The sequence below is a fragment of the Pholcus phalangioides genome, unplaced genomic scaffold, assembly GCF_987345545.1.
Source record: "Pholcus phalangioides strain wild (caught in Gottingen) unplaced genomic scaffold, Ppha-v1.0 ptg000172l_1, whole genome shotgun sequence".
NCBI lineage: Eukaryota > Metazoa > Arthropoda > Arachnida > Araneae > Pholcidae > Pholcus > Pholcus phalangioides.
In genome coordinates this window covers 7,764,928-7,791,972 of record NW_028301637.1, presented here as the reverse complement: position 1 = coordinate 7,791,972, position 27,045 = coordinate 7,764,928, and the positions used below count along the sequence as shown (strand labels likewise).

The 27,045-nt window shown below is 41.6% G+C and overlaps 1 protein-coding gene across 6 annotated transcripts in view; it reads right to left on the bottom strand.

Moving 5' to 3' along the window:
• The window catches only part of LOC149063658 (multiple inositol polyphosphate phosphatase 1-like), a 62,671-nt gene that overhangs the window by 5,227 nt on the left and 30,399 nt on the right, over positions 1–27,045 (bottom strand). For 3 of the 6 annotated variants that reach the window (XM_089255903.1, XM_089255901.1, XM_089255904.1), the window contains 6 exons: positions 9,688–9,907; positions 9,410–9,544; positions 8,468–8,581; positions 5,383–5,520; positions 2,491–2,561; positions 1,020–1,137 (listed from right to left, as the gene is read on the bottom strand). In XM_089255903.1, coding sequence (XP_089112029.1) covers positions 1,020–1,137; positions 2,491–2,561; positions 5,383–5,520; positions 8,468–8,581; positions 9,410–9,544; positions 9,688–9,898 — 787 coding nt within the window. In that variant the 5' untranslated portion in view covers positions 9,899–9,907. Of the gene's footprint in view, positions 1–1,019; positions 1,138–2,490; positions 2,562–5,382; positions 5,521–8,467; positions 8,582–9,409; positions 9,545–9,687; positions 9,908–23,288; positions 23,498–27,045 lie in introns of those variants that run through there. The other 3 variants (XM_089255902.1, XM_089255905.1, XM_089255906.1) reach the window with 3 other exon arrangements.

Here is a 27,045-nt window from a genome sequence, read left to right as displayed (position 1 = left end):
TATATATATATGCAAAATTTGGTAACGATCGGTCTAAAATTGTAGATTGTACAGAGAACACATTCCCACAGATAGACAGACATACAGAAAATAAATTTTATAGATAGAGTCGATGCTCTATAAACGGCCCTCTTTGTCCCATTGAAAACGGACGTATACCAGTAGTTCTCAACCTTTGTGAGCCCGCGGCCCTGTTTAATTCATTTTTGTGAGTTGAAAGCCCAGTCAGACACACGACCAACAGAAAATGAATGAGGGAAAAGGAAACGGCTAATCACTCGCGGTCCGGTATGAATGATGTCTGGGCCCGGTGGTTGAGAAACACTGACGTAACATTTGGGACTTATCCTACCAGTCGTTGTAATAGAATAATGGTCCATAACGAGGGGTCGTTATAACTTTGACTGATTTACAAATATTAATGAAGAAATATTCAAATCGGATGGATAATATAAATTTGATAATTGTATTTTTTTTTAATTTTTTATGATTAGATTCTGCTTCAGTGCAGATTCGCTTTTAGTGTTTCCCTATTTATTTCCCGCTAAATGATAGTCTTCTTTATCCGGCGGGTTTTTTTCAACAATTATAAATTTTGTTAAACTTTGGCACATTCTTGGCCGTATTTGTTTCATATATTAGCCAACCTAATTTCAAGCATTTTGTCGATAGAATGTGGTTATTCAACTTAAGGACACAGATTAGGGGTGGATCTAGAGATCGCTGTTGGGAGGGGCGATTTTACATATTGCATAAAAAAAACACAAAAAAAAACAGTATAGTTTGACCATATGTCCCGCATGTTGTCCTGTATTTTTCGTGATCCGTTTTTCTGTTTCCCCCCTCCATCCTGAATTTTTTGAAAAATGTCACGGTTATACCCGTTTTTTGGTAGTTTCCTTGAACCTGTTGTTTAATTTGTTGTTGCAATATTATCATATAAAAGTTCCGAAAATTACATGAATTATCGCATTTCACTTGCTACCCCCCACAGACCCACTCTTGGCTCAGATACATACCGTAGGAAACTGTAACTCCAAGCCTCTTCGATACACTTTCCAGTAGAGCATTCATTATAGTACCGTTGTTGAATTTCCACTCTTCAGAACGATCGACCAAGTATTGCCCACAGTTTTTCTAAAAGTGAAAATTTATCATATGATGGTCATTTCAATATTTGAATCGTAAAGAAAAGTACGTAAATGTTTCTATTTCCCAAAATTTATCAGAGATCTAGATGCACACTTTGGGACCCAATTTAGTTTTGCGGGGTCCCCTAGCAGTTTCGCTGCCCATTGTGATACTAGCTTCTAGTCCGGAAATTAACAACACCAACCAAGCGCTGATCCAGAGTGAGAGGGGTGGGGGGGGGGGATCGCATCTCCCAAGAGCCGAATAGTATCAGGAAAATTTGTCTGTCCCGTAAAATATCGAATGATCCGTCGCACTTACACAATAAGTCGCTTCTCCGATTCAACGATCTTTATACGCAGTTCCTTCGCTGCATTCGCAGGTGAAGATACCTGCCTCGGCTCTTTCGCAGCTGAAGATGCCTACTTCCACTCCATTCGAAGCTGAAGATGCATGTATCCATTTAATTCTCAGCTGAAGATTTCTACTTCCACTCCATTCGAAGCTGAAGATGCATGTCTCCATTTAATTCTCAGCTGAAGATGTCTGTTTTCACTCTAGTGAGCTGAAAGTTTACAAAACTGTATACGTTTACCTCGGCTTCATTCGCAGCTGAAGATGCCTATCTCCATTCAATTTGCAGCTGAAAATGTCTCTCTTCACTCCATTCATAGTGGAACATGTCTGCCTTCACTCCATTCATAGTGGAACATGTCTGCCTTCACTCCATTCAAAGCTGTGTTTACCTCGGCTTCATTCGCAGCTGAAGATACCTTTTGTCAGCTTCATTCGCAGCTGAAGATACCTTTTGTCAGCTTCATTCGCAGCTGAAGATATTTTCCTCGTCTTCCTTTTCAGGTGAAAGTATCTGCCTCGGTTTGCTAATAACTGAAGATATCTGCCTCGGCTCATTCACAGCTTAAGGTGCCTACCTCCATTCCATTCACAGCTGAAGGTGCCTACCTCCATTCCATTCACAGCTGAAGATGTCTGCCTTCACTTCATTCGAAGCTGAAGATGCCTGCTTCGACTGCGTTTTCAGCTGAAGATACCCGTATCGGCTTCATTTACATCATTCTTCTTAAAGGAATTTCCTACCAGAGGTCTTTCGTCTGGGTATTAAAGAGTTAAAGCATTAGGGGGGGAGGGGGGGAGGTTATTTCTAGGAAATAGTAGACAAGAATGAGATTAGGGCGGCAAGACCATAAATGAGCCTCTGTGCATAATAATGTATCCTTCATAACGATATTCTATCACATATTCTCAATTTTTTGAGGAATAATTTGACTGAGAAACATGTTCCATAATGAAAAAAAGCACATTGTGTGTGTTATAAACGATCAATGTGTTATTACGTACCTGGTGCTCTTCGCATTCGGCTGAGAAATAGAGCGTGCGGTTGTCCACGTGGTATTCTATCCCATCTGCAGCTGTGAACATAATCATTATATTCTTGTTACTCGCTAATATGAACACCGGGTGTCTCAAAATGAACTGACGGTTTTCAAACCGGTTTAGCGAAAGGAAAAAACACGTTGACAGGTATTAAAACCATTCCGTCGGCATGTAAATGTGCGAAGTCAGGATTGTTTCTTCTAGTTTGCTTTCTTTTGGGGTAGTACTAATTTTTACCAACAGCTGACACTGCAGCAGCATGTTGCTGGCATGAGTGAGGCATACACGGAGGCCAGTGGGTCGTGTTCCCAACTTAGTTATTTTCCAACTAGATCTGATCTTCATCTTTTGCGGCTATTTCGTTTTAAAAAAAAATTATCTGGTTGCTGGTTGTTTTTCTAGTCCATTTCAGAAAAACTTTTCTGTGTAGTAGTAATCTATTATCAAATTACGTGAAAAAATGATTTATGTCCCGGAAATACGGGACGTGTGGTCGTTAAAATAATGACAAAAATCAATTCTGTTTGTCTAAGCTCAGTTTCTAGTTGCTTTTGATGAAGAATTTTGTCGGAAATGTTTTTGACTGCTGGCAACACTGCCAGTGAGCAGAGGCGTATTCATGGTTTTGCCGCCTGTGGAATACTCGAATTTTGCCGCGCTTCTCCCCATTCTAGTTTAATTTCCTTGACCACTCCTTCCCCGAATTCGCAGCCCTGTACTATAACCCGCTTGCCCCCCCCCCCGCGCCTGCAAATATGCTTTTGTCTATTATAGACACCCTGTAACAGGGTGTAACTAGACTTCATTTCATACCGTACACCGACCAGTCTCTATCGACCATTGCCAATTGGTGTAAGTAAATTGGTCAGAACTGTAAGGGGGTGATAGAACTCTCCAAAACACGCAACTTTCACCGTGCAATGTGGGGTAGGAAAGAAAGCGGCGTCCCGCGAGAGGGCAACTGCGTGGTGGAAATCCCCGCCCACCCGTTCACGGAGAACCTTTGTTGGCGGCTCAAACATGTTACGTGCAGATTTATTGTGACCCATAAATCATGAATGTGTAATATGAGTGTTATGCTTATTTTTTTAAATATGCCCTTGCATGTGAAGGGTAGCCTCGTCCGTAAACAGGACAGATGCTACAAACTGTGGCTACTACTATTTAACCGTACTGCATCTCGTACACGATCCTCGACAGAATTTCGTCGACGTTTGACTAAGACAGGCACTGTAAAATTTTGATAAAAGTTCTTTTATCAAACTCGAAAAATGCAACCAATAAGCGCATCGGTTACATTCGAGCAAATGCAACCGTTGATCTTATTGGTTGCATTTTTCAACTTTTATAAAAGATATATTACCAAACTTTTATAGTGTCATCCTGTCCTAAGTAGAAAGAAATGGGGGTATTGGAAAAAAAGAGTTAAGGAACTTGTGAAGTTTTATCGGGGGTTGGAAGGGGTACCCCAGACCCCTTCCAACAGGGACAAAGTACGGGGGAAAATCAGGATTTCAGAGATGCTTTGATGGGGCATGTCCTAAAAAAGGTTGGGAACCACTGGTCAACACGAGTTGCCTGTGCAAGCGTTGAAATGTTCTCCGATCGGGTACCTTCCTACTTGGAAAGCGTTCCTGGTAAACTCTTACAGATTCTACGGCATCTCTGTTTGCAGCCGCGTAAATAAGGTGCATATCGCATTTGAATATTGCTGCATCTCTGCCGACGAATATCAGCTGAATGACGGGTTTTGCGAAAAGCGACGTCTCAGCCACTATAGAGAAATCGCCTTCTTGTGGGTCACCGCTTGCTTCCTGACCCCACATTGTGTGGTGAAAGTTGTTTGCTTTGGCGAGTTCTATTATCCCTTACCGTTCTGACCATCAGTTTAGTTACACCTTATGTATAGAAGTTGAGGAATTATTGAACATTCTGTACCAATTTACATAACGGGCTGTTTTGAAATGGGAACTTTCTGACTGGACAGATGTGAAAAGTAGATTGCCTAAAGGGAGTATCCTTGAGCTCATACTTTTTTTCACTTTTTATCGATGAACTCGTTCACGGTATCGATGGGATTGTTAGCAAATTCGCAGATAACGTGAAGTTAGGGGCTAATCGGGAATCAAAGGCGATAGGGAGTTGCTCCAGACCAACTTGAATATAATTGCATCATGGGCTAATGAATGGAGCATGACCTTTAATGTTGATAAGTACATAGTCGCTGATTTTCGTTCAAACATCCACGTATCTCTTACGAGTTGACGCTTTCGTCATATAAGCTATTATATTGGGTTTGCTGTTTTCTGGTAGTAATTGACTCATTTTTTATGGGCATCTTTTTACAGCCAACTCGTTAGACAATTTGCCGGTTGTGTGGTCATTGTGGCTGTAATTGTAATTTACTGTGCATTCAATTGGAAAATAAGGATTTGCTAACACATTGTCTCAAGAACAATAGATTTAAATTGGTGAATTAGGATAATCAAATGGATTTTATAATATTCATGTTTCTGTAGCCCCCCCCCCTCAACAAAATGAGACACCCGACGTGAGACAATTTGTTTCTCCTACCATTTCTAGCATGATTTGAACGCCAACACCTCTACATGAGAGCTCACTAACTCAGAAAATAAGAAAGTGTAGTGCGTTCTTATCTGTATAGATGTGCGCACCCTCCTCACGCTCCTGGTGATTGTAAAAAAAAGAAAAAATGTCAGTTGGAATTGTACCACCGATTTGTATACACGTGTCATCCTTCTCGTTATGTTTCTTTCGTATATTAAATCGCTAAGTTTTCATTACGTTTTATGTCGTCACTACAAGCATCGGATCACTGATAAATATTCAACGTACTTTCGTCTCCAAAGATTCCTCTGGCTAAATATTCAGCCGTCTTCAGCGTCCTTTCTTTACCAGAGTAATCAAAGCGAAATCTTGGCGGATCGTACGGGCGATCGAAGATCTCGGGGAATTTATGCTTGAACACCATACCTTAAGAAAATAATCAAATAAGTGGAAGGGGGTGTGAGCGAAAAATATTTTATTTCGCATTCACACATATCAAGATTGGCAACGTGAAGACACTCAAATTGATTAAAACGTTAACATTTTTGACAGAACCACCGCATGTTGATGATGATCAGGTAAGAATTATTCTGCGGGAATTGAAGTAAATGAGAGGAAAATGTAATTTAAACATGTATAAATTACCCTCAACGATATTCAAGTAGAAGACATGGAGGTCCTACATCTTCTAAGAAATGTATGTGCAAGCAAAGCACCAGGACCAGATGATATCTATCCCAGGGTCCTCAGGGAATGTGCTAATGAATTGTTGGGGCCAGTGGCACAGATATACAGGAGTAGTGTTGCTGAGGGTATCGTCCCAAGAGATTGGAAACTTGCTAACGTTGTTCCGATATTTAAGAAGGCTAGTAGAGAAGCGGTGTCAAATTATGGTCCAGTGAGTTTGACGAGCTCCCTCTCGAAAATTTTGGGAATTATCATCAAAAGGCAGTTTGTGAAGTGGATAGACGAGAATAATGTATTGTCGGATAATCAGCATGGGTTCAGGAAGGGGAAGTCATGTGTAACTAACCTCCTTTGCTTCTATGATCACGTGACTAAGGCTTTGGGTAAGAGCAAAAATGTCGACGTTGTTTACCTTGATTTCCAGAAGGCATTCGATCGGGTCCAACATGGTAAACTCTTGAAGCGTTTACACGAGATTGGAATTGGGGGCAACTTGCTGAATTGGATAGAATCGTGGTTAAGAGATAGGTCGCAACGAGTTATGGTGAACGGGGAATTTTGTGGTTGGACAGACGTCACAAGTGGAGTTTCTCAAGGAAGTGTCCTTGGCCCCCCATGCTTTTTTCACTTTTTATCGATAAACTCGATCAGGTTATCGATGGGATAACTAGCAAATTCGCAGATGATGTGAAGCTAATGGGGGTAATCGGGAATGAAAGCGATAGGGAGTTGCTCCAGACCAACTTAAACAGGATTGCAGCATGGGCAAATGAATGGAGCATGACGTTTAGCGTTGATAAGTGCGTGGTCGCTCATTTTGTTTCAAGCAACCCACGGTTCTCTTATGAGTTGAATAGTTTCGCTATCCCCCGGATGCAACTAGGGTCACCGGTTTGGGAATTCTCATTGACGAGCGGCTTAGGTTTTCTGAACATTGTTCAGCGGTGGTCAAAAAAGCGCATGGAATGCTCGGTTTCATTTTCAAAAAGGTCTCCTAAAGTCATTCTTCCGCTTTTTCGAGGCTTAGTTCGTCCTGGACTGGAGTATGCTGTAAAATTTTGGAGACCATACCTACAGAGGGACATAGACTTGGTTGAAGGGGTGCAGAGAAGAGCTACGCGTGTCCTTATTGGCACACAGGGCTTCAGTTATGAAGAGAGACTTCATATTTTAAATATGGTTACATTGGATGAACGCAGGTGTCGAGGAGATATGATCGAAGTGTTTAAAATTTTCAATGGGATGGATAGGATGGACCATGAACTTTTAGTACACCGCCAATCGACTGCTTTTACAAAGGGACACCAGTATCGACTGGTGAGGGACAATACAAGGTTATGGTGTCGCGGGGAATTTTTCTCCAATAGGGTTGTTAATAAATGGAATAGCTTACCCCCGGAGGTAGTAAATTGTAACACAATTGACACGTTTAAAAAGAAATACGATAAACATGTTGGGGTAAATCGAGAAGCTATCCATTCTTAGAATAAGACAACCATAAGTATTCTTTATGGGCATTGTATAATATTTTATCATGTGTATATATTGTTTATAATTTGTGTTAATTAAATTTTTTATTGGGTTGCTGTATTTTTGAAACATATGACAACCATATTTTTATGGGCATGTTTTTATCAGCCACCTCGTTGGGCATTTTGTCTGTTCTGGCGTTGTATTTGTATAAAGAAATGAGCCTAACAGCAATCAAAACACGTAAATAGTGCGGGAAGGGAGGGGAAAGAATGTCAATTTTGTTCCACACTTTTCTAGGCTGAACCACTCCCCGAGTTACAATACTGAGAAAATGCGTCCAGTTTTCACGAGACGCAATCGGTATTTTTCGAGACTGCATCCTATTTTATACATGCCGTGTACAAAAAAGTTTCAGCGTCTACGTCAGAGGGTTTTAAACTCACGGCTTCCTGACCACATTTGGCCTTCGGAGTTTTTTACGTTCGTTGAAGTAACTTTAGTAGGTTTTGGCGACAATTCGATTTTTTAATTCACCAATATCTCGGCGATTGAAGCTTGAAATTAAATAAACATATCCTGTAGATGTCGATGACCCTGTAATGCCACCATATATGATTTTTTCTGCAAAATAAAATTGCCACCAAAATCTGGAAACGCCAATTCAGAATTTTCTTTGTCGAATATCTTTTTCAACAAATTCGTGGATTTCAGTGATGTATTGCGAACGAAAGGCTAAATTTCTCCTGAAATAGAGCACCGGTATAGTTTATTGTAGGGGGGGGGGGGATCAACCCCCCATAGATCTCCGCCTGGTGTCTGTATTGTAAATACTGTGCAGATGTTTCTTTGTTTGCGAGAAGCACACCTTAGGACTAGTTTTGAGAATTGGTTGGAGTTTCGTTTGGAATTGATGACAAAAAATTGAATACCGGGAGCTAAATACATGTCATGCAGTCTTTAAAATGGGGTTCTCATGAGTAGGGGGGGGGGTTCTCTATTATGCGCGCCTCCCTTGCCTAAATCATGGTTCATCTGCAGCTACCCAGACTAGCTTGGTAGTTTCTTCTCTGATAAAAAAAACCACTTCAAAGCATAAATAGGCACACAAATCAAGATCTTCAGCTCACCGCAACGCCTCTGACAAAGGTTGACGGTGCCTCTAGGAGCTTTCAGAAACGCTGTTTTAAAGCATCCACAAATTCAGCTTTGTTACCTAGTATCTGAGCGTCTCTCTCTCCGTCTTCGGTGGCTAACATGGCGAAACTTCCGTTCAGATTATTCCACGTGAAGTTTTTCAGTCTTTGGATGTCTCCTTGACACAGTAACGCTGGAAAACATGAAAAATACATGGCTAATATCAATAGCATAATTATGGTAGTCATTTTTTCCCTTGTGAATATGTTTTCAGCTTAAAACAGAGGGCTTAGGGGCCATTCAAGTATTACGTCAGCATTGATGGGGGGGGGGGGTTTGCTGACTTTTGATGAAAAGAGGGGGGTGGGAGGTTGAATGATACTAATAGCATCAACCACGCTTTATAAAAGTATGAAATATTCTTAATGACATCTTTACTAAATGTGCCGAAAGAGAGAAAAACTTTTTTCCTAGTTTGTGGGCACCTGAACTAACACCCCCCCACTTTCTATTGATAAGTCCTCTATAGAGCCACTTTAGTGATCTCTAAATGTTCAGCGGATCTTTTAAGTGATCTGGGAATGTGTTCAGGTCACTTGAGTTCTCTAGAAATGCGTCACGGGCCGTTTAAGTGCTCTAAAACTGTGCCTGTCACTTAAGGAATCTAAATGTGCCACGGACAGCTTAAGTGTTTATTTTTTTTATTTCAAATTCATGGATTCTGAATTTTCATTTGATCTCAGACAATTTTTTCTTACATTAGGTCCAATTTTAATTGGTTTGGGAATCAATTTTTGCTTTTCTTCAGTTCGAAATTTGCATTAATTTTTTTTTTGTAATGCATGAATTTTTTGGATTCCGATTCCTCTCTCCCACAGAATATATAAGATCGGAGCTAAGCGGCTCCAGAAGTTATTAACACGCATCTGGCCCCGGTATTATTTTCTCACCTAGCCCCGCCCCGCGTATGGTAAGGGAGTTCCTGGGTGACGCTATAGCGAGGTCTCATTTTATCTCTTACATTTCTGTTGTTCATCCGCTTGGAGTATCAATTGCTTTAGACGAGGCAAGTCATTACGTAATCCATCGATTTGTTTCTTTTCTGGATATCTAGTCGTGTGACGGATTATCAGGTTAAGATATATAGGCGTACAACCTGCGAAATATCATAAAGATTATATACTTTGTACATTGTAAGGAATCAACGCATTTTTAAGAAGAAGCGATTCAGTCTTGATTGAGAAGTGACAAGTGTCGAAAGCGTGTGTGTATGTATAGCAATGCATACATTGCACATACCTTCACCCACGTCGAAGTCGGAGATGGGGTCCAATCCACGCTGATTGTCATACGTTGTTATCGTTGCGAACTGGCGATTCGGGTTCGTATCTTTGGAAAAGCAAGTCGGTTCCCCTTTGAGCTTGTAGCACGAATCGCTTGATTTGCAGCTAATTATTTGGAGTGAGATGCCTGACAAAACTATGCCCCAGAGTTGGTACTTTTCATCCATAATCCCTACCTAAAATGAGAAAAAAAAATTGATGTTGAACATACAGGGTGTAAGAAGTTCTGGATTCAGTATTTGTGTCATACAGTCAAACGTGAGACGATTATAAGAACTTGCGCTCCTAATCCACAACCAGTTCACCGTTATTAAGCGTGTATATGGACCTGCTGCACTCTGCCGTTGCTGGATTTGTGACTCACCTGCAGTGTGTTATCCCCTGTGGTGGTGGTGGTCATGTGGAACACATACTGTTGTAAGACACGATTTGAAGGCATTCTGTTCGTTATTTGAGTATCTTTTCCGTGACTTGTGTACGTGAGTGCCACCTATCGGCTGTTTTTGAGTTATTTTTTCCTTGTCTTAAAAACATTTCCGTGACCTAGCGATTATTTCGGTTATTTTTTTCGGTTTTTATGAATTTTTAAAATTTCTACGGACTTTTTGCCCACCCTGTAGTATTTCAATACATTTCTGTACTTACTACTCCTATATTGAAGTTTATATTGATCTTTTCGTAAAATTAAATACAATATGCATGCATTATTCACTTTTTTAAAGGATTTTATTTCATTTTCGTCCCAAGCCCGGCAGTGAAGTTCTGTTTTCTGTCATCCTTATTCGGTTATCCGTCACAGCCCTGGTCCAGACGGTGACAGTAAATCGAAGTTTTACTCTACATCAAAATACAAACTAAGTGAATTGAACGACCGACGTTAATTCTGGAAAGGGCCTTCGTGACAGCACGTTTACTGGCAAAAAATCGGAATGTCCCGGTTTTCCGGGTCATTCCTACATATGGTCAACCCACGTAGGGGACGTGGGACATATGGTCAGCCTATGTAGAGGTCACCCATAACGTTTTTTTGGACAAAAGGGGTCGCGTTTCAAAAAGTTTGCGCACCACTGGCTTACAGGGTGGGTCGCAATGAGTTCCTTAAAGAGAAATTTTGAGTTCTTAGCCTTCAAATAGCATTGAAAGTAGCAGAAATTCATTATAACAATATGTCTAAAGATGTTTTTCTTCCATTATTTTGATTTGTTTCAAATATTTTTTGCATCAAAAAACACGTTTTTTTAATCATGGGGGACCGGCGTTGCGGGGCTAGTGCGCCCCCCCCCTTCCGCGTACGTCTCTGATCGCGATATGCGTTAGGGGGAAAAGTGCTGACGAAATTTCACTGACAAGGGTGAAGAGGGTCAAAAATGGCTAAAAATCTGCTGACGTAATACTTGAACGGCCCCCAAGTCCAAATTAGGCTTCCATCTCATCGACCGTTCATCGTAGAGGAATAGTTCGAATTTAAAAAGTGCTTAAAAAAGTATTTAAAAATCACTTTGTACCATTTTTGAGAGTGAAAATACAGTGTGTCACAAAAAAAAATTATCTGAACACTCTATTCTGAAAAGCGCAATTAGAAAGTTGTTGTCCTGTCTCTTTTGAAGCTAAGAAAAAAAACTTACGTTCCAAGTGCAATATCCACAGAGATATTTGGATTCAAAAAAATCGACGAAAAGTTGGGAAAGAACAGCATAAACTAACGAGAAATCCTCATTTATGCTAATGAACCACAAACGCACGTTGTGCATATTCCTCTGCGGAACTTCTAACGGATAGGTACATGTTGAAATGTGTGTGTAGCGAACCTCACGTGAAAGTTGGTTTCTGTGTAATTCTTGTTGAGTGTAGTGCTTCCATCTGCCATCAGTTTTTTTAACTATGAGTGAAGTGTAATGGTTGAATAATTGTATTGTTGTTAAAGGCGACGGCAATGAGAAGATGTAAATTTCGTTTTTAAAGACATGAACATTTATTTACACACACACGGACAAGTTATACGCGACATCCATTCTCTATGACGAAATACAATCAACTCATTGCCGTCGCCTTTACTGGTGTCCCGGACGTGATATGAACACGCAACCTTCTGATCTGGAGTCAGATCAGAAGGTTGCAACTCGACGTGATTGTCGCGAACCCAATCACGGTCATGTAGCAGAAGCCTCGTCTTGCTCGGAGCTAAGAGACCTTAAACTTCAAATCTCGGAGCTGACTAAAAAAGTCGAGCAGTTGGGCAGATATCCGAGGAATAGCCGGAACCACTATCGAAACTCCAGTCGAGACCGACGTTATTCTGGTTCAAGGAATCGCTCGCGATATCAAGACTCCGATGAAAACACTGACGTGTGTTATTATCATAGCAGGTTCGGAAATAAAGCTTTCAGATGCAAGTCCCCTTGCGCTTACAACGCTCAGAATATTCAGGGAAACGGTCCAAGCCCCCCGCAGTAACGGCATGCGGTGGCGGCGATAGCAGTCTTCACCATAGCCGTTTGTTCATTATGGAAAGGAAAAGCGGCATGAAATTTTTAATTGACTCTGGAGCTGATATATCAATTTTACCTTACAAAGGCAACGGCAAACCGACAACTTTTGAGCTTTTCGCTGCAAATAGTTCCCGTATATCTACCTACGGTTTGAAACTCCTGGAACTGGACTTGAACTTACGGCGGAATTACAAATGGCATTTCACCCTCGCTGACGTTGAGAGACCAATTATCGGATCGGATTTCCTTGCTCACTACGGACTCATCATCGATATCAAAAACAAGCGACTTATAGATCCACTCACTTCTCTCACGTGTAAAGGTTTTACTTACAATGGACCTTCGACAACGATTAAAACAATCTCAGGAAACAGTGCTATAACTGAAATTTTGAAGGAATTTCCCGAATTAACGAGACCTCGTCCGTTTTCGAGGAAAGCTTCCCATAATACCTTGCACTACATAGAAACTAAAGGTCCTCCTGTTTTCGCAAAGCCACGCAGATTGCACCCAGCTCAACTCAAGATTGCCAAGACCGAATTCCAGATGATGTTGGACCAAGGTATATGTTGTCCATCGAAATCAAACTGGGCTTCCCCGTTGCACATGGTTTCAAAAGGACCGAATGAGTGGAGACCAACTGGTGATTATCGAAGTCTGAATCGAATTACTGAGCCGGATAACTACCCAGTGCCACATATACAGGACTTTGCGCAGAATCTGCATGGATGTAAAGTTTTCTCTAAAATAGATCTGGTGAAAGCATTTCATCATATTCCTGTAAATCCCGACGACATTCCCAAGACAGCAATCATAACTCCCTTTGGTTTGTTTGAATTCGTAGTCATGCCGTTCGGACTCTCAAACGCTACAACGAGAAAACGTGACATCGTGACGTCACAGAGCATCGTTTATGATCGGTCACTACATTTGTAGGAAGCTGTTGAACAGCCGCTGAAAAGGAAGAAATGTAACGTGACTTTGTGCTCGAGGGAACGAGCGATTTGTAAGAACGTCAAGCTTAAAAAAGAAAGTATGAGAAGTAGTAGGAGAGAGATGGAATTAAGGGATGGTAGAGGAGAGTAGTCGTATTTAGGCTACGCTTGTTAATGTTCTGAATTCGAATAAAGTCTGTTTTTTTGAGAACGTTAGTAAAATCCCGGAATACTTGAATTGAAGCCGCGGCCATTTTCCTTAGGAGCCAACAGATTTATCAGAAGTGGGATTCGAAACCGGACTGCGATAGAAGAAAATGTCATTTCTCGTGAGAGGACGAAAGAAAGACTTGGAGATGCTGGCGTTGGAGTTAGGAGAGAAGCCGTCTTCAGATGACAGAGTCGCCGATCTGAAGAATCTCATCGTCATGTCGAAGAACTATGAAGAGGACTTTGTTAGAGGACTCCTCGAGCAGATCATCGAAACCCGTCAAGAAGAAGCCGAAGCTCTGCGACGGAAAGAAGAAGCCGAAGCTCTGCGACAGAAGAAAGAAGATGAAGCTCAGCGACAGGAACGAGAGGCCGAGCGGCAGTTCGAACTGGAGCGTCTTCGGATAACATGTGCGGCGTCGTGAAATATCGATGACGACACCGAAAGTCATCGCATCGTACCGTGCGATTTGACGAAGAAGATACAGAAGTTCGACGCGGATAACGGGGATTTAAGTCTGTATTTACAGTACTTCGAGTGCCAAGCCGAACTTGCGAGAGTACCAGAGGAACAATGGGTCACTAGCTTATTAGTGTTACTGCCTTACGAAGTGTCCGAAATCGTGATCCGTGAACCCAAGGAGAGGATTAACGACTATGGTTTCGTCAAGGGACTGTTGCTGAATCGATTCAAGCTGACGACAGAGAAGATACGGCAAAAGTTTATCCAGCACTCCCGACGTCTGAAGTCGACTTGGAAGGACTTCGGATATGAATTGAATGTCTTCTTTTCCGAGTGGCTATCTCTTCTGAATGTTACCGAGTTTGAATCATTGAAGAAACTGATCGTCACAGAACAGATGAAATCGCGGGTACCGACGAAAATTCGTGAACATTTCATCGATCAATGGTCTAGTTTTGTGAACCCTGATGAATTAGCGAAGAAGCTCGATGAATACGAAGTCGTGAGATCCGAGATCGAGGATGTAAAAAGTCACAAGTTCACCGGGACTGATGAACGAAGATCCGGATTTTGGGATGACCAAAGGGTAGATGCTCACCGAAGAACCGTTGCTCAGGATCGAATTGTGCACGTGGATCCAAGGAGAGACATGATGATGGGAAGGACTTTGAACCGGAATAATCGACCTCGTATGAGTGAAGTTCGTGACGGCGAGGGACAACGTGTCAGGCCAATGGTTCCGAGAGACAATAAGCGGCAAGACTGGGAGCCCAGATGTTTTTCGTGTGGATACCTGGGTCATGTGTCGCGTGATTGTCCAAGAAAGAAGAATTTAACATGCCGCCTGTGTGGTGTGGCCGGTCATATTCAAAAGCACTGTGATCAGACTACAACGAAGAAAGTCAACTTGGCAGCAAATGGTTGTGCTGATTGTTACGAAGGGAACTGCATCAAAAATGCTAGGATCAATGATGGGCGTCTCATCTCATGTTTGATCGACACTGGAAGTAGTGTGACATTGTTGAAAAAGTCCGTAGCGGAGGATATGAAGCTCAAGTATGTGCCGAAATCAGAAGAATTATTCGGTTATGGAGATCTGGTGAAGCCATCAGCAGTTGCACTTGGGAAACTTAACGTGGATTTGGAAGTGGATGGTGCAAAGTCAGCTGTGGATGTGTTGGTCGTCGATGATAATGCACAGTCGTATGATTTGATAGTTGGACGGAACTATCTGATGTCGCCGGAAATTGAGTTTGCCGGGAGTGGAGGAAGACTGCGCGTGTGGCACGCAAGTGAGTTGCCATGTGTTCGAGATGTCGGAGTCGAGGAGAAAAGGATAGAGCTGATGACCATGAATCCAGAAGAAGTTGACGGTGCAACGATGGAGGTCATCGATGCCAGAACAGAAGATGTGGAGGACGGACTGGTGCTGATGAAAGGAAGCCAAGGAAATACTGATGTCTTGCTAGAAGTCGTGAAGGGGAAAACGAAGGTTCCTATTTTGAATTTAGGGAAACATGTTGTGAAGTTTGGTGAAGGACAGTGTATCGGTCGTGCGTCAATCGTTGTTGATAAACTGAGCATGAGGGAATTAGAAGAATCTGATGAAGCTGTAGGAAACCCCGAAGTCAGAAACTCTTTTGTGTGTGATGAGCTACGTGAAAACTTGGATGTTCTGGTGGATGAAGAAGTGAGTCCTTCGACTGATTGCTGCGTGAGTGAGGCCGTCATAGGATCAAGGGACATTGAAGTAATCTGTGAGGATGATATCATTTCAAGTGTGGCCTTGAAGGATGAACTGTGCGATGAATTACAGTCTCGCGGTAAGAAATTTGCTAATGTGGGTACTACGTGTGAGGGACGAGGACGTAAGAGAAGAGGAATTCGTTTAGATGAGATAAAGTTCGACGATTCAACTGAGAAAGAAGAAAAGCGTGAAGTTTGGTCATTGGTGAATGAGTATAGAGATGTTTTTGCATTGTCCATTGAGGAACTTGGGTGTACATCGTTGACTAAGATGGACATTAAGGAAGTAGAAGGCAGCAAACCTATTTGTGTACCGCCGTATAGAACAAGTTTGTCTGAGAGGACGGCAATCAGCGATATCGTGAAAGAATGGAAAGATAATGGTATAGTCACAGAAACTAGGTCACCGTATGCTAGTCCAGTATTATTGGTGAAGAAAAAGACAGGTGAAAACCGATTAGTTGTGGACTACCGTCGATTGAATAATCAGACAGTGAAAGACAAATTCCCATTGCCACGAATCGATGATTTACTGGAAAATTTGGCTGGGTGTAAAGTGTTTACGACGTTGGATCTAGCTCATGGATACTTGCAGATACCGCTAACGGAGGAAGCGAAGTTGAAAACAGCATTCATCACTCCAGATGAAACAGGACAGTTTGAACGTATGATATTCGGGTTAGCGAATGCACCAGCAGAGTTTCAAAGACTGATGTGTCAAATGTTGGGTCCACTCATGAACACTAAGGTCTTATGCTATCTCGATGATATCTTGATACCAGCGAAGGATTGGACAGATATGATGGAGCGAATTAGAGAAGTGTTCGAAAGACTGAGAACAGCCGGACTAACGCTGAAGTTAACAAAATGTGAATTCGGGAAAAGAGAACTGGAGTTCTTAGGATTCATTGTCAATGCAGAAGGCATTCAGCCAGGTTCGAGGAAGTTGAAAGCTGTCAAAGACTTTCCGATTCCCGGTAACGTTCATGAACTACGTAGATTTCTAGGATTGACTAGTTATTTTAGAAGATTCATAAAAAACTATGCACAGAAAGCTGATCCATTGACACGATTGACTCGAAAGAACGAAGAGTTTACTTGGAAAGAGGAACAGTCAAGAGCTTTTGAAGAACTGAAGTATGCGTTGATGTGCCAACCCATACTATCACACTATGATGCGAGAGCGGAAACCGAAGTCCATTGTGACGCGAGCTCAATTGGGTTAGCAGGAATGTTGTTGCAGAAAGGAACGAACGGCAAGTGGCATCTAGTATATTGTGTGAGCAAGAAGACCACAGAAACTGAGAGTAAATATCACTCGAGTAAATTGGAATTGATGGCGATTGTTTGGACGTTGGACAGATTGCGACAATTCTTAATTGGGATCAAGTTCACTATCGTCACTGACTGTCAAGCTTTGGTCTACATGAATACAAAGAAATGCATGAATCCACAGATAACCAGATGGTTTGATCTAATTCAGGAATATGACTTCGAGGTGAAACATCGATCAGGATCAAAAATGGCACATATAGACGCACTTAGTAGAGCACCTGTAGCAGAGTCAAAAGATACTCTAGACTCATTTATCGATCAGAAATTAGAGATATGCTTAACTCTTACTGAGGAAGATCAAATCCTAATGATCCAGCATACAGATGACGAACTGAAGAAAAAGATAGAAATATTACAGAAAAACGATACGGACCGGACCAAGGAGGAAAAACAATTAGTTCTTTGGTACGAGCTGAAGAATAACCGACTCTTCAGGAAGGTGGACGATAAAGGAAAATTGAAACTACTGTATGTAATTCCGAAGTGCATGCGGAAAGGTACTGTAATCAAATTTCATGATCTTATGGGGCATTTCGCCACAGACAGAACAGTTGGGAAGATCAAGGAAATGTACTGGTTCCCATACATGAAACGCTATGTAAAACGTCATATAGCTATGTGTCTGGAATGTTTGGTCAATAAGTTACCGGCAGGTAAGCAACAGGGATTGCTGCACGCAATCGAACCCGGAAAAAGACCGTTTGCAGTGATACATATGGATCATCTGGGACCTTTTGTCAAAAGTTCGAAGGGAAATCAGGAGCTACTAGTGATCATTGACAACCTTACCAGATTCGTACGATTATTTCCAGTTAGAAATACTTCAACTACTTGTGTAATGAAATCGGTCGACATCTTTGTGAATGACTTTGGACTACCGGACCGAATTATAAGCGATCGTGGTTCTTGTTTTACGTCACAGCAGTTTGAAAAGTACTGCAAGGATAACGGAATTCACCATACGCTCAATTCAACGAAACACCCTAGAGCAAATGGGATGGTCGAAAGAGCAAATAGGACTATATTGTCGTCGATAACTACAGGTATGGAGAACAGAGACCATATGGACTGGGACGTGAAAATCAAGTTGGTAGAACGAAATCTGAACAACTTTGTGAACAAGTCATCTGGTAAGACACCATTTGAGATGTTGCATGGATATTCTCCAAGATTCAATGATGGAATGTTGAGACGGTTAGCAAATGAGGAGAATAACTCGTGGATGGATCCAGAGGAAGTAAGAAAAGAAGCTCGAGACATAATCGTGGAGAATCAAAGAAAAATGAAGAGCACCTTCGATAAGCGCAGATGTGCTACAATAGTGTTCGAACCAGGCGAGGTTGTTGTTATGAAGAAAAGTCCGAGAGCCATGGGGCAACCGACGAAGACTCAACCGAAGTATAGAGGACCCATGACTGTCACGGCTGTATTACCAAATGACACGTATCGGGTGACTGAATTGGAATCAACAGTGAAAAGTCATCTGTACACGACAACAGCGCACGTGAGCCAACTAAAAGCTTGGAGGTGTGAGTCTGAGTCCGATGATGAAGACATTTCAGTGCAAGAAGAAGATGAGCCAGTGTTACCAAGACGTAATCCGAAGAGGTCGACACGTAAATACCAGTACTGTGGGGCAATCGGGACGATTGCAGGTCAGGATGACCGAGCGTAGGAAGCTGTTGAACAGCCGCTGAAAAGGAAGAAATGTAACGTGACTTTGTGCTCGAGGGAACGAGCGATTTGTAAGAACGTCAAGCTTAAAAAAGAAAGTATGAGAAGTAGTAGGAGAGAGATGGAATTAAGGGATGGTAGAGGAGAGTAGTCGTATTTAGGCTACGCTTGTTAATGTTCTGAATTCGAATAAAGTCTGTTTTTTTGAGAACGTTAGTAAAATCCCGGAATACTTGAATTGAAGCCGCGGCCATTTTCCTTAGGAGCCAACACATTGTAGAGAGGCCTGTGGGCGAGATTTTTTAATGGGGAGATCGGCTTGCATTCGCTCCTCGAAGTTGGGAACCGACCACCATTATGGCGACGGAGGGAGACCATTTTTATGCTCTTAATTCCCAACTTTTTCCTGGTTTTTGAACTCAAATATCTCTCGTCGGATATTACGTTTAGAAACATGATTTCTTTTGGTTTCAAAATAGACAAGGCAAGAACTTTCTAAATCGGTTTTTCAAGATCTGTTGGTTCATATGATAATTTATATCCTTTTTGAGAGCATTTCTCATACTGAAACCCATACTTCGACGACGGACGGATTGTGAGATAAAGGCTGAATCAGGACACCCTGTATGAACTACTACTTCACCGCACACCAACTCCGGTCACATATCGCCATACGGCAATTTCCAACCAGAGGGGTTGGGTGGGAAATGAAGGCTCGTTCCATCGGTGGTCGCCCTAGGTCCGGTAGGTAAAGAACTTGCTTCTAACGTTCTATGCCCGGATTTGAACCCATGAACCTTGATGGTAACCTTCACAGTGGAATACGAGCATCTTACGGGTACGAATGTGTATGAGCTGGTCTAATTGACGTATGCATAAAATAAAATGATATGATTTCATCAAACCGAAGTTATTTCATATTCTAATTGCGACCATTAAGTTCTACGGGTTGTTGTCGAATGTGAAAAGGTTAGACCGGGGCTTCGTTATGTGGTCCGTGGGCCACATTCAGCTCTCACAGCTTTTTTTTTGTCGTGACTCGCAGATCATTTTCAGAAAAAATGAGCTGAGGATGAAACAATTTGCAGGACCTCACAGATTTATTTACACAGAAAAGCTATTTTACACGTGCATGTACAGCGATTTCACGAACTGCAAATAAGGCTCTCGCATTGAGGATCAAGTCCAACAACACTGACGACATCTCTCTGTCCGTGGTATTGTTTTATAGACACGGGGAATTTTCGAGAAAAAGAAACTTCCTCCTATGAAATTCTATTTCATAGTTCATAGTGCCAAACTGGTGGCGCCACTTTTCGGTCGAAGAAGCATTTCAGAATGTTCCAGACCAATCGCGTGATTTCTTCTCTTCTCCTCATGATTTTGTCATCTTGAGAGTTTTTTTTTTTAACAATTGCGGCTAACGTAATTTTCATAACACTATGAACGGTCACTCCGCGTTAGCGGACACATTCTTTGGTTCCAAGGAAATTCTTCGTTGTTCAGAGGTTCTGCTGTACATGGAAATGTGATTTGTATTTGTGACGTCAAATGGTGGGATGTTGTCGGATAAGGATCGTTTTTTATGAATCAGGGCTTCTCTCTGTTAACTTATGGGTCCAAACTTGGGTGACATGGCTTCCGAGATGAGTCATACATATTCATTTACAGCCAGGGAATCTCGAGCTATGGGCTCCGATCCAAAATTGATTCGCAGGAGCTTCCGAGATGGGTCGAACAAATTTATTTACAGTCAGGATTCTTGAGCTACACATTTGATTCGCAGGGGATTCCGGCATGAGTCTTATAAATCCACTTAAACTCTAGTTATACATAAATGTAGTTATTGCGTCACTGGTGTCACTAATTTCGAAAAACAAATACCGTATATACTCATGTATAAGCCGAGTTTTTTTGTGGAAAAAATCATTCCTCAAGTGGGGGGGGGGGGGGGGGGCTTATACTCTAGTCAGTTTTTAATGAGAAAACATCGACCCCGCAATCGGTAGTCATTTTTGTAGCAGTGTTCGAGAAACCGGCATTATTGAGGTATGGGATACGTTCAAACCCCACTAAAACTAAACGCACTAAATGCAATGAAAAATTAATTTATCCTGATATCAAATTTTCTATATCAAATAATAAATAATTCCGACAGGTAAATTTAAGTGAAACAATAATTCGATTTGGTTATATGGATCGTTAACATTAGGTGTAGATGCTATTTATTTTAATTGTTATTTTTGTCTAGCTTTTTCTCTGTATTATTAAAAATTTGCCATTGAATTAAAGTGAAAAAAAAACGCGTAGAATGAAATTCTCTTATATCAGCTTTGGGTTGCCATAATTCATTTTTTAATTTAATAAATAAATATATTTGCACCTATTTGGCCGATATACTTCGTTCTTTTTATCTTTCTTTCAGGTCAAAAGAAATAAGAAGATTTTCATGTATCGCAAGACCAAAGACTCAAAGCCGAGGCAAAGAAATTGAAAACATTATTGGTTGGTAGTGGCTAACGTTGATTGTACATGGATCGAATGGATGGGTTCCGATGAAGAAACTGCAGAAAGTGGTGCCTTGAAGAAACCTGACATTGGCCTAGTGTACCAATGGGTACATGAGGCGTGGAATTCTGTTTCCGCCGAAATTATCCTTCCAAATCCGATCCTTCAAAAAGTGTTGCATCAACAATGCGATGGACGGATGAAAATGTAAGAATTTTTTTTCTCTGAAGTGCACGGATTTTTTGGGGTCGCCTTTACACTGGTTTTCAATTTATTGCGGTTTTGAGGTCCTGAAGGGGGGGGGGGCGGCGGCGTATACACTAGTATATACGGTAGTTCCATGGGTCGCGAAGCCGATTTTGGGTCTTGGCTGAAAAAGGTTAAGAACCACTGTCCTCACGCATATTGCATCACAGAGGGAGGCGAGCCACCTATACCCTCTAGACCAGTGTTTCCCAAAGCGGGCAATATCGCCCCCTGGTGGGCGATGGAATTGTCCAAGGGAGCGATACAACCTACTGATTTAACATAGGATCCTATGGGTTTACTTGAGTTGGGGGGCGATGAGAGAAAAACATTTCTGATTAAGGGAGCGATGGAACAAAAAGTTTGGGAGACTACTCTAGACCAGTGTTTCTTAACCTTTTTTGCCCGTGGCCCCCTTTGAACCATATTTTTTTCTCGTGGCTCCCCTGTCTTACCCAGAGTTTTCAACTCTCATCTAGAAGCAAGATACTTTATACGTATTGAAATGATTTTTTTCAGTGAATTTATTCTGAACGAAAATTTTGCAAAGAAAATTGACCTCCAGACTAGCCGAGACACTAGCCTAGAATTTATTGATCTCTCCGAGTTCTATCAGGACCGTCTCAATATCATGGGGGCCTCCCCTCCTTAGGAAAAGTGATGCTATGATAGTCCCATACTTTAGCTGAAAATAAACAGCCTACATATTTCCTATTTATTTTCAAAATTAATTGTACTATACAAAATATCATAATGTGAGGTCACTTATCGGCATGAGGCCCCTCACAAGAATAGGACTGACAGAGCTAAAGCCCAGGCCTAATATGGTTTTTATCTTCTTTTTTTTTTTCATACAATAAATTTCATGTAGGGAAAGGGGTCTGAAAAATTTAGCCGGGGACTTGAGAAAAACCCCATCCTTGTAGCAAAATGTAGGCGATGGCGATGAGGCCTGGGTGGGTCCATGCCCTAAAGAAGGCCCTGGTTTTATGGGTGGTTTTGTTGGATTCTCTCTCTCACTGTAAGTGTTAGTCACTAATATAAAATCTTTATTTCTTCACACCTTAATTTTTCTTCTCAGCTCTCCAAACCACCTGTCATGGCCCCTTTCTCCATTTTCTTCCGTGGCCCCCTTGAAGTATCCCAGTACCACAAGTTGGCCACTTCCTTGGGGGTCACTCTTGTGGGGTCAACCCCTTCACGGTTGAGAACCACTGCTCTAGACCATAGTTTCCCAATCATTTTTGTCTCATCGCCCCCTTCTTCAGAATTTTTTTTCTCCCACCCCCCCCCCAACGCAATCTAACCCATAGGATCCTATGTTATAACCGTAGCTTCCACCGCCCCCCCCCCGGAACCTTCCATCGCCCACGTTGGGAATCACTGCTCTAGACGAACAAAAATTTATTTTTCATGGGGAAAAATATTTAAAAAATCGGGAATTTCCTTTCTCTGTTATTGTAATTAATATCTGTTTGAAGGCTAAGAACTCAGAATTTTCCTTTAAGAAATCCATTGCGACCCACCCATTAATCCTTTTGTGGCCGCCCCATCCCTCGTCCGAGGGCCACATTTGGTCCGTGGGTCATGGGTTTGGCACAATAACACACACACATAAAGGTACTTTCTTCCGAATTTTTTGAAAAATATTTATCGCATTCAAATTTTTTGGTCGTCTAGGGGTGGGCCCCTTACCCCCCCCCCACCCCCCGCGTACGTCTCTGAGCCCAATACGCGTTAGGAGGTAGGGGGCAGAACTGAAGAAATTTCTCTGACAAAGGGGGGTCGAAAATGACTAAAAATACTTGAACGGCCTTTAAGATTATTTCATATTTTTATAAAGGGTGGTTGATGACATATACATGAGTCAACCCCACAGCACCATCAATGCTGCCTTAATACTTGAATGGCCGCCGCAAATCAAAAAATGAGATGATTTTGATCGACTTACCTACACGTCCTACGTACGGGCACCCACTGACAGATACGAAGAGAAACCGTATTTTGAATGTCAACTATACGGTTTCATTTCTATCTATTCACGGAATGAACACGTTGTTTGATCATCTGCTCGTTCAAAAGTGTGATTTGTCCTCTCTCTGAATAACATAACGTATATTTTTTCACACGTACCGGTGATATAACACCTGAGATGGCAGCACGAACTTCATATTTACTTTAACGTAGGGTGGCATCAACGCAAATGCGAGAAATTGAGTTTTTACGGAAAATACGGCGATTTACGGAAATTCCACCGTCGACATTTTTGAAATCGTTCCACAAAGTTTTAAAATATTTTTATTTCATTAATTTCTGAAATTTTTAAATTATTTCTCTGATTAGCTCTGAATTTTTTTCCACAAATTTTTGAAAATATTTTTTTCACTTGAATGGCAATTTGCATTATATAAGTCTCAAATTATTTCTTTTACTAATTCTGATTGAGAATTTGTGGATTAATTATGTTTTATTAATTCTGAAAATTGATTGATCATTTTTTTATTAATTCTGAAATTATTTTCTTATTAATTCTGAAATTATTTTCTTATTAATTCTGAAATTATTTTCTTATTAATTCTGAAATTATTTTCTTATTAATTCTGAAATTATTTTCTTATTAATTCTAAAACTTTTTCCACCAATTTCTAAATTTTTTCTTTAAATTTTGAATTTTTTTTCACTAAGATGTGAAATTATTTCTTTCAGTTATTTTGAAAACTTTCGTTACGGCATTTTTCAGCATTTCCGTACGCTACTACTGTAGTAGTATTAGCATTGCTGTACGGTATATGCTTTTTTGGATTCCGATTCCCCCCCCCCCACCCCCGAAATAACGTATACGACGCCAGGATGGGCCCCGAATTCGTCCAAAGACCACCAAAAATTTGTAGTAACGTACCTAATTCTGTCAGTGGCTCTATATCGAATTGTTTTTGTTTTCGCTTATACCGATGTTTAGTAGCTATATTCCCTAAAATCGTCGGCATTTCCCTGCGTAAAGTTCGAGGGCCACATGTGGCCCATAGGCCATGCGTTGAAGACTCCCGCCGATGTACGACTCCGGGAGTACAGTACATCACGAAAATTCGCCATATGGAGAGGCCTACGTGATACTTCAGGACACGTTGCTTAAGGAATGGCCAGATGGTATTTCTTGGAATTATCACAATAGACCATTCATTTCTCTGGCGAATGGATAGCAACAGGTGAGATGACGACGCGATTGCTTCCGTTATAGCCTACGTGTCCTAAAGAAATTCCTCAGCTGTTGTTATTGTAGAACCCGGGGGAATGCAATCAACTACAATTATGTGCGTTATCTCTTTTCATTAAACTTCATGGAATATCATCGAACAATCGTTAGGAAACATAATGACGCTCTCTTGGGGGAAATTATCGCACCTGTTGTCTTCAAACTTGTGTCAATAATTACTGCGACTAATGCATAATAATTCCAAACTTGTATAGTTATATTCAATATATAGGATTTTAAGCATTTTATCCCCCCTCTACAAACGAACATTTACTAAGTATACTTGGGGAATATTGTAGCAGCATTCAAAAACATATCTTTTATTCTTACAAATCTTAATATGTATCAAAGTTTCACTTGATAAGCTTGTGCATTCAGAAAACTTTGAGACCTTACAGCAGGGGTTCTTAATCAATGGGTCCAACCGAAACTTGATTCGCAGAGATTTCGGAGATGGGTCGTACAAATACCCTTACAGCCAGGGATGCTTGAGTTATGGGTCGCAACCGAAACTTGATTCGCGGGGACTTCCGAGATGGGTGGTACTAATACCCTTACAGCCAGGGATGCTTGAGTTATGGGTCGCAACCGAAACTTGATTCGCAGGGCTTACCGTAATGGGTCGTACAAATCCACTTACAGCGAGGGATGCTTGAGCTATGGGTGCGACCGAAACAGGATTCTCAGGGGCTTCCGAGATGGGTCGTACAAATCCACTTACAACCAGGCATGCTTGAGCTGTGTGGGCAACCGAAACATGATTCGCGGGGACTTCCGAGATGGGTGGTACAAATCCCCTTACAGCCAGGGATTCTTGAGTTATGAGTCGCAACCGAAACTTGATTCGCAGGGCTTACCGTAATGGGTCGTACAAATCCACTTACAGCGAGGGATGCTTGAGATATGGGTGCAACCGAAACTTGATTCGCAGGGGTTTCCGAGATGGGTCGTACAAATCCACTTACAACCAGAGATGCTTGAGCTGTGTGGGCAACCGAAACATGATTCGCAGGGACTTCCGAGATGGGTCGTACAATTACTCTTAAAAAAAAAATTGCCTGGATTTTCCAGGCGTGCCCGACTTTCGGGAACGCTCTGATGTCCGCATCGGATGGGAAGCGGGGAGTGTCTGGTAATAAAAGTAAAAAAAAAATCCTCTTACACCCAGGGAAACTTGATTCGCAGGGGCTTCCGAGATGGGTCGTACAAACCCCCTTACAGCCAGGGATTCGAGTACGTGCAAGTATGTCAATGACCAAAAGAATGACTTCTGTATCGTTCCAATTTAAATATATGTACTGCCGAAGCGAGTACAAAAGAATGACTTGGAGCGTGTCGAAGCAAGGATCTACCAAAACTATGTTCATGCATATCAACGACTAAACGTGTGATTTTGGGAGTATGTGAGCATGGGAGTGACCAAAAGAGTGACCCAGCAAGGAACCACGTCAGTGAGTAATCAAAGAGTGATAGCCATTGTTCCGTATTGCTTACGTGTCCTTAAGAAACGTCTCACCTGTTGTTATTGTCGAACGTGGAATGCAATCATATATCATTATGCATTGTCTATTATTATTAAATTTCAATGCAATATCATCAGACAATCGTTTGAATGGAGAAATAATAACGCTCCGTTCAGGGACACATCACTGCACCTGTTGCCTTCAGACTTGTATAAAAAGGGCATCGTTTGGCTTATCGAGAGATATCTTGTCTCCATCGTCAATATCAAAACATACCTTGGATCTGAAGCTTCCAGAAGAAACCTCCATACGCGCCTGAAGTGGATCTCATCTTCAGAACATCAGTGATGTTAGTATAAACACTGTTTCCTCTCTGTTGTAAAAATGCCTTCAGTTCTTTTCCAGAGCACTTGCTAATTGTGCGACTTTTTTGAAATTATTTCTTATGGTGCTGCTTGCTACCTGGTAAGCCTATGGGTTGCAGGAATGGGTCGTTCAAACCCATTAAACAGCCAGGGGCTATAATAGATCCCCGACCAATTTCAGGAGCGTTCGAGATGGTTCGTACAAATTAACTTACAGTTAGGGATCCTTGAGCTATGAGTCATGACCAAACTTGATTCGCAGGGGAGGCTGAGATGGGTTATACAAATCCTCTGACAGCTACGGATTCTTGGGTTAGGGTGTGAACATTAGTCGGGTAACGACTTATGAACATTTACGTCTCCGATTAGTCAGGTTAAAAACCCGACTAATTGAAGACGACACGGGTTTCCAGAATCGGAAATACGGACGCACTATGTTCTCACCCTTATATTGGTTTTTCCGTAAGAATGGCAGATCCTGCATTTTCTTGTTACATAATCATCGTGTTAAAGGTGTATCTATTATCTGCGGATGCTTTTTTCAAATGGAGATTGGTCCTTAAATTCGGAAAACCGCAGAAAACCAACTTCATTCTGCTATCACTGTGCCGAGAATGGGATTCGAAC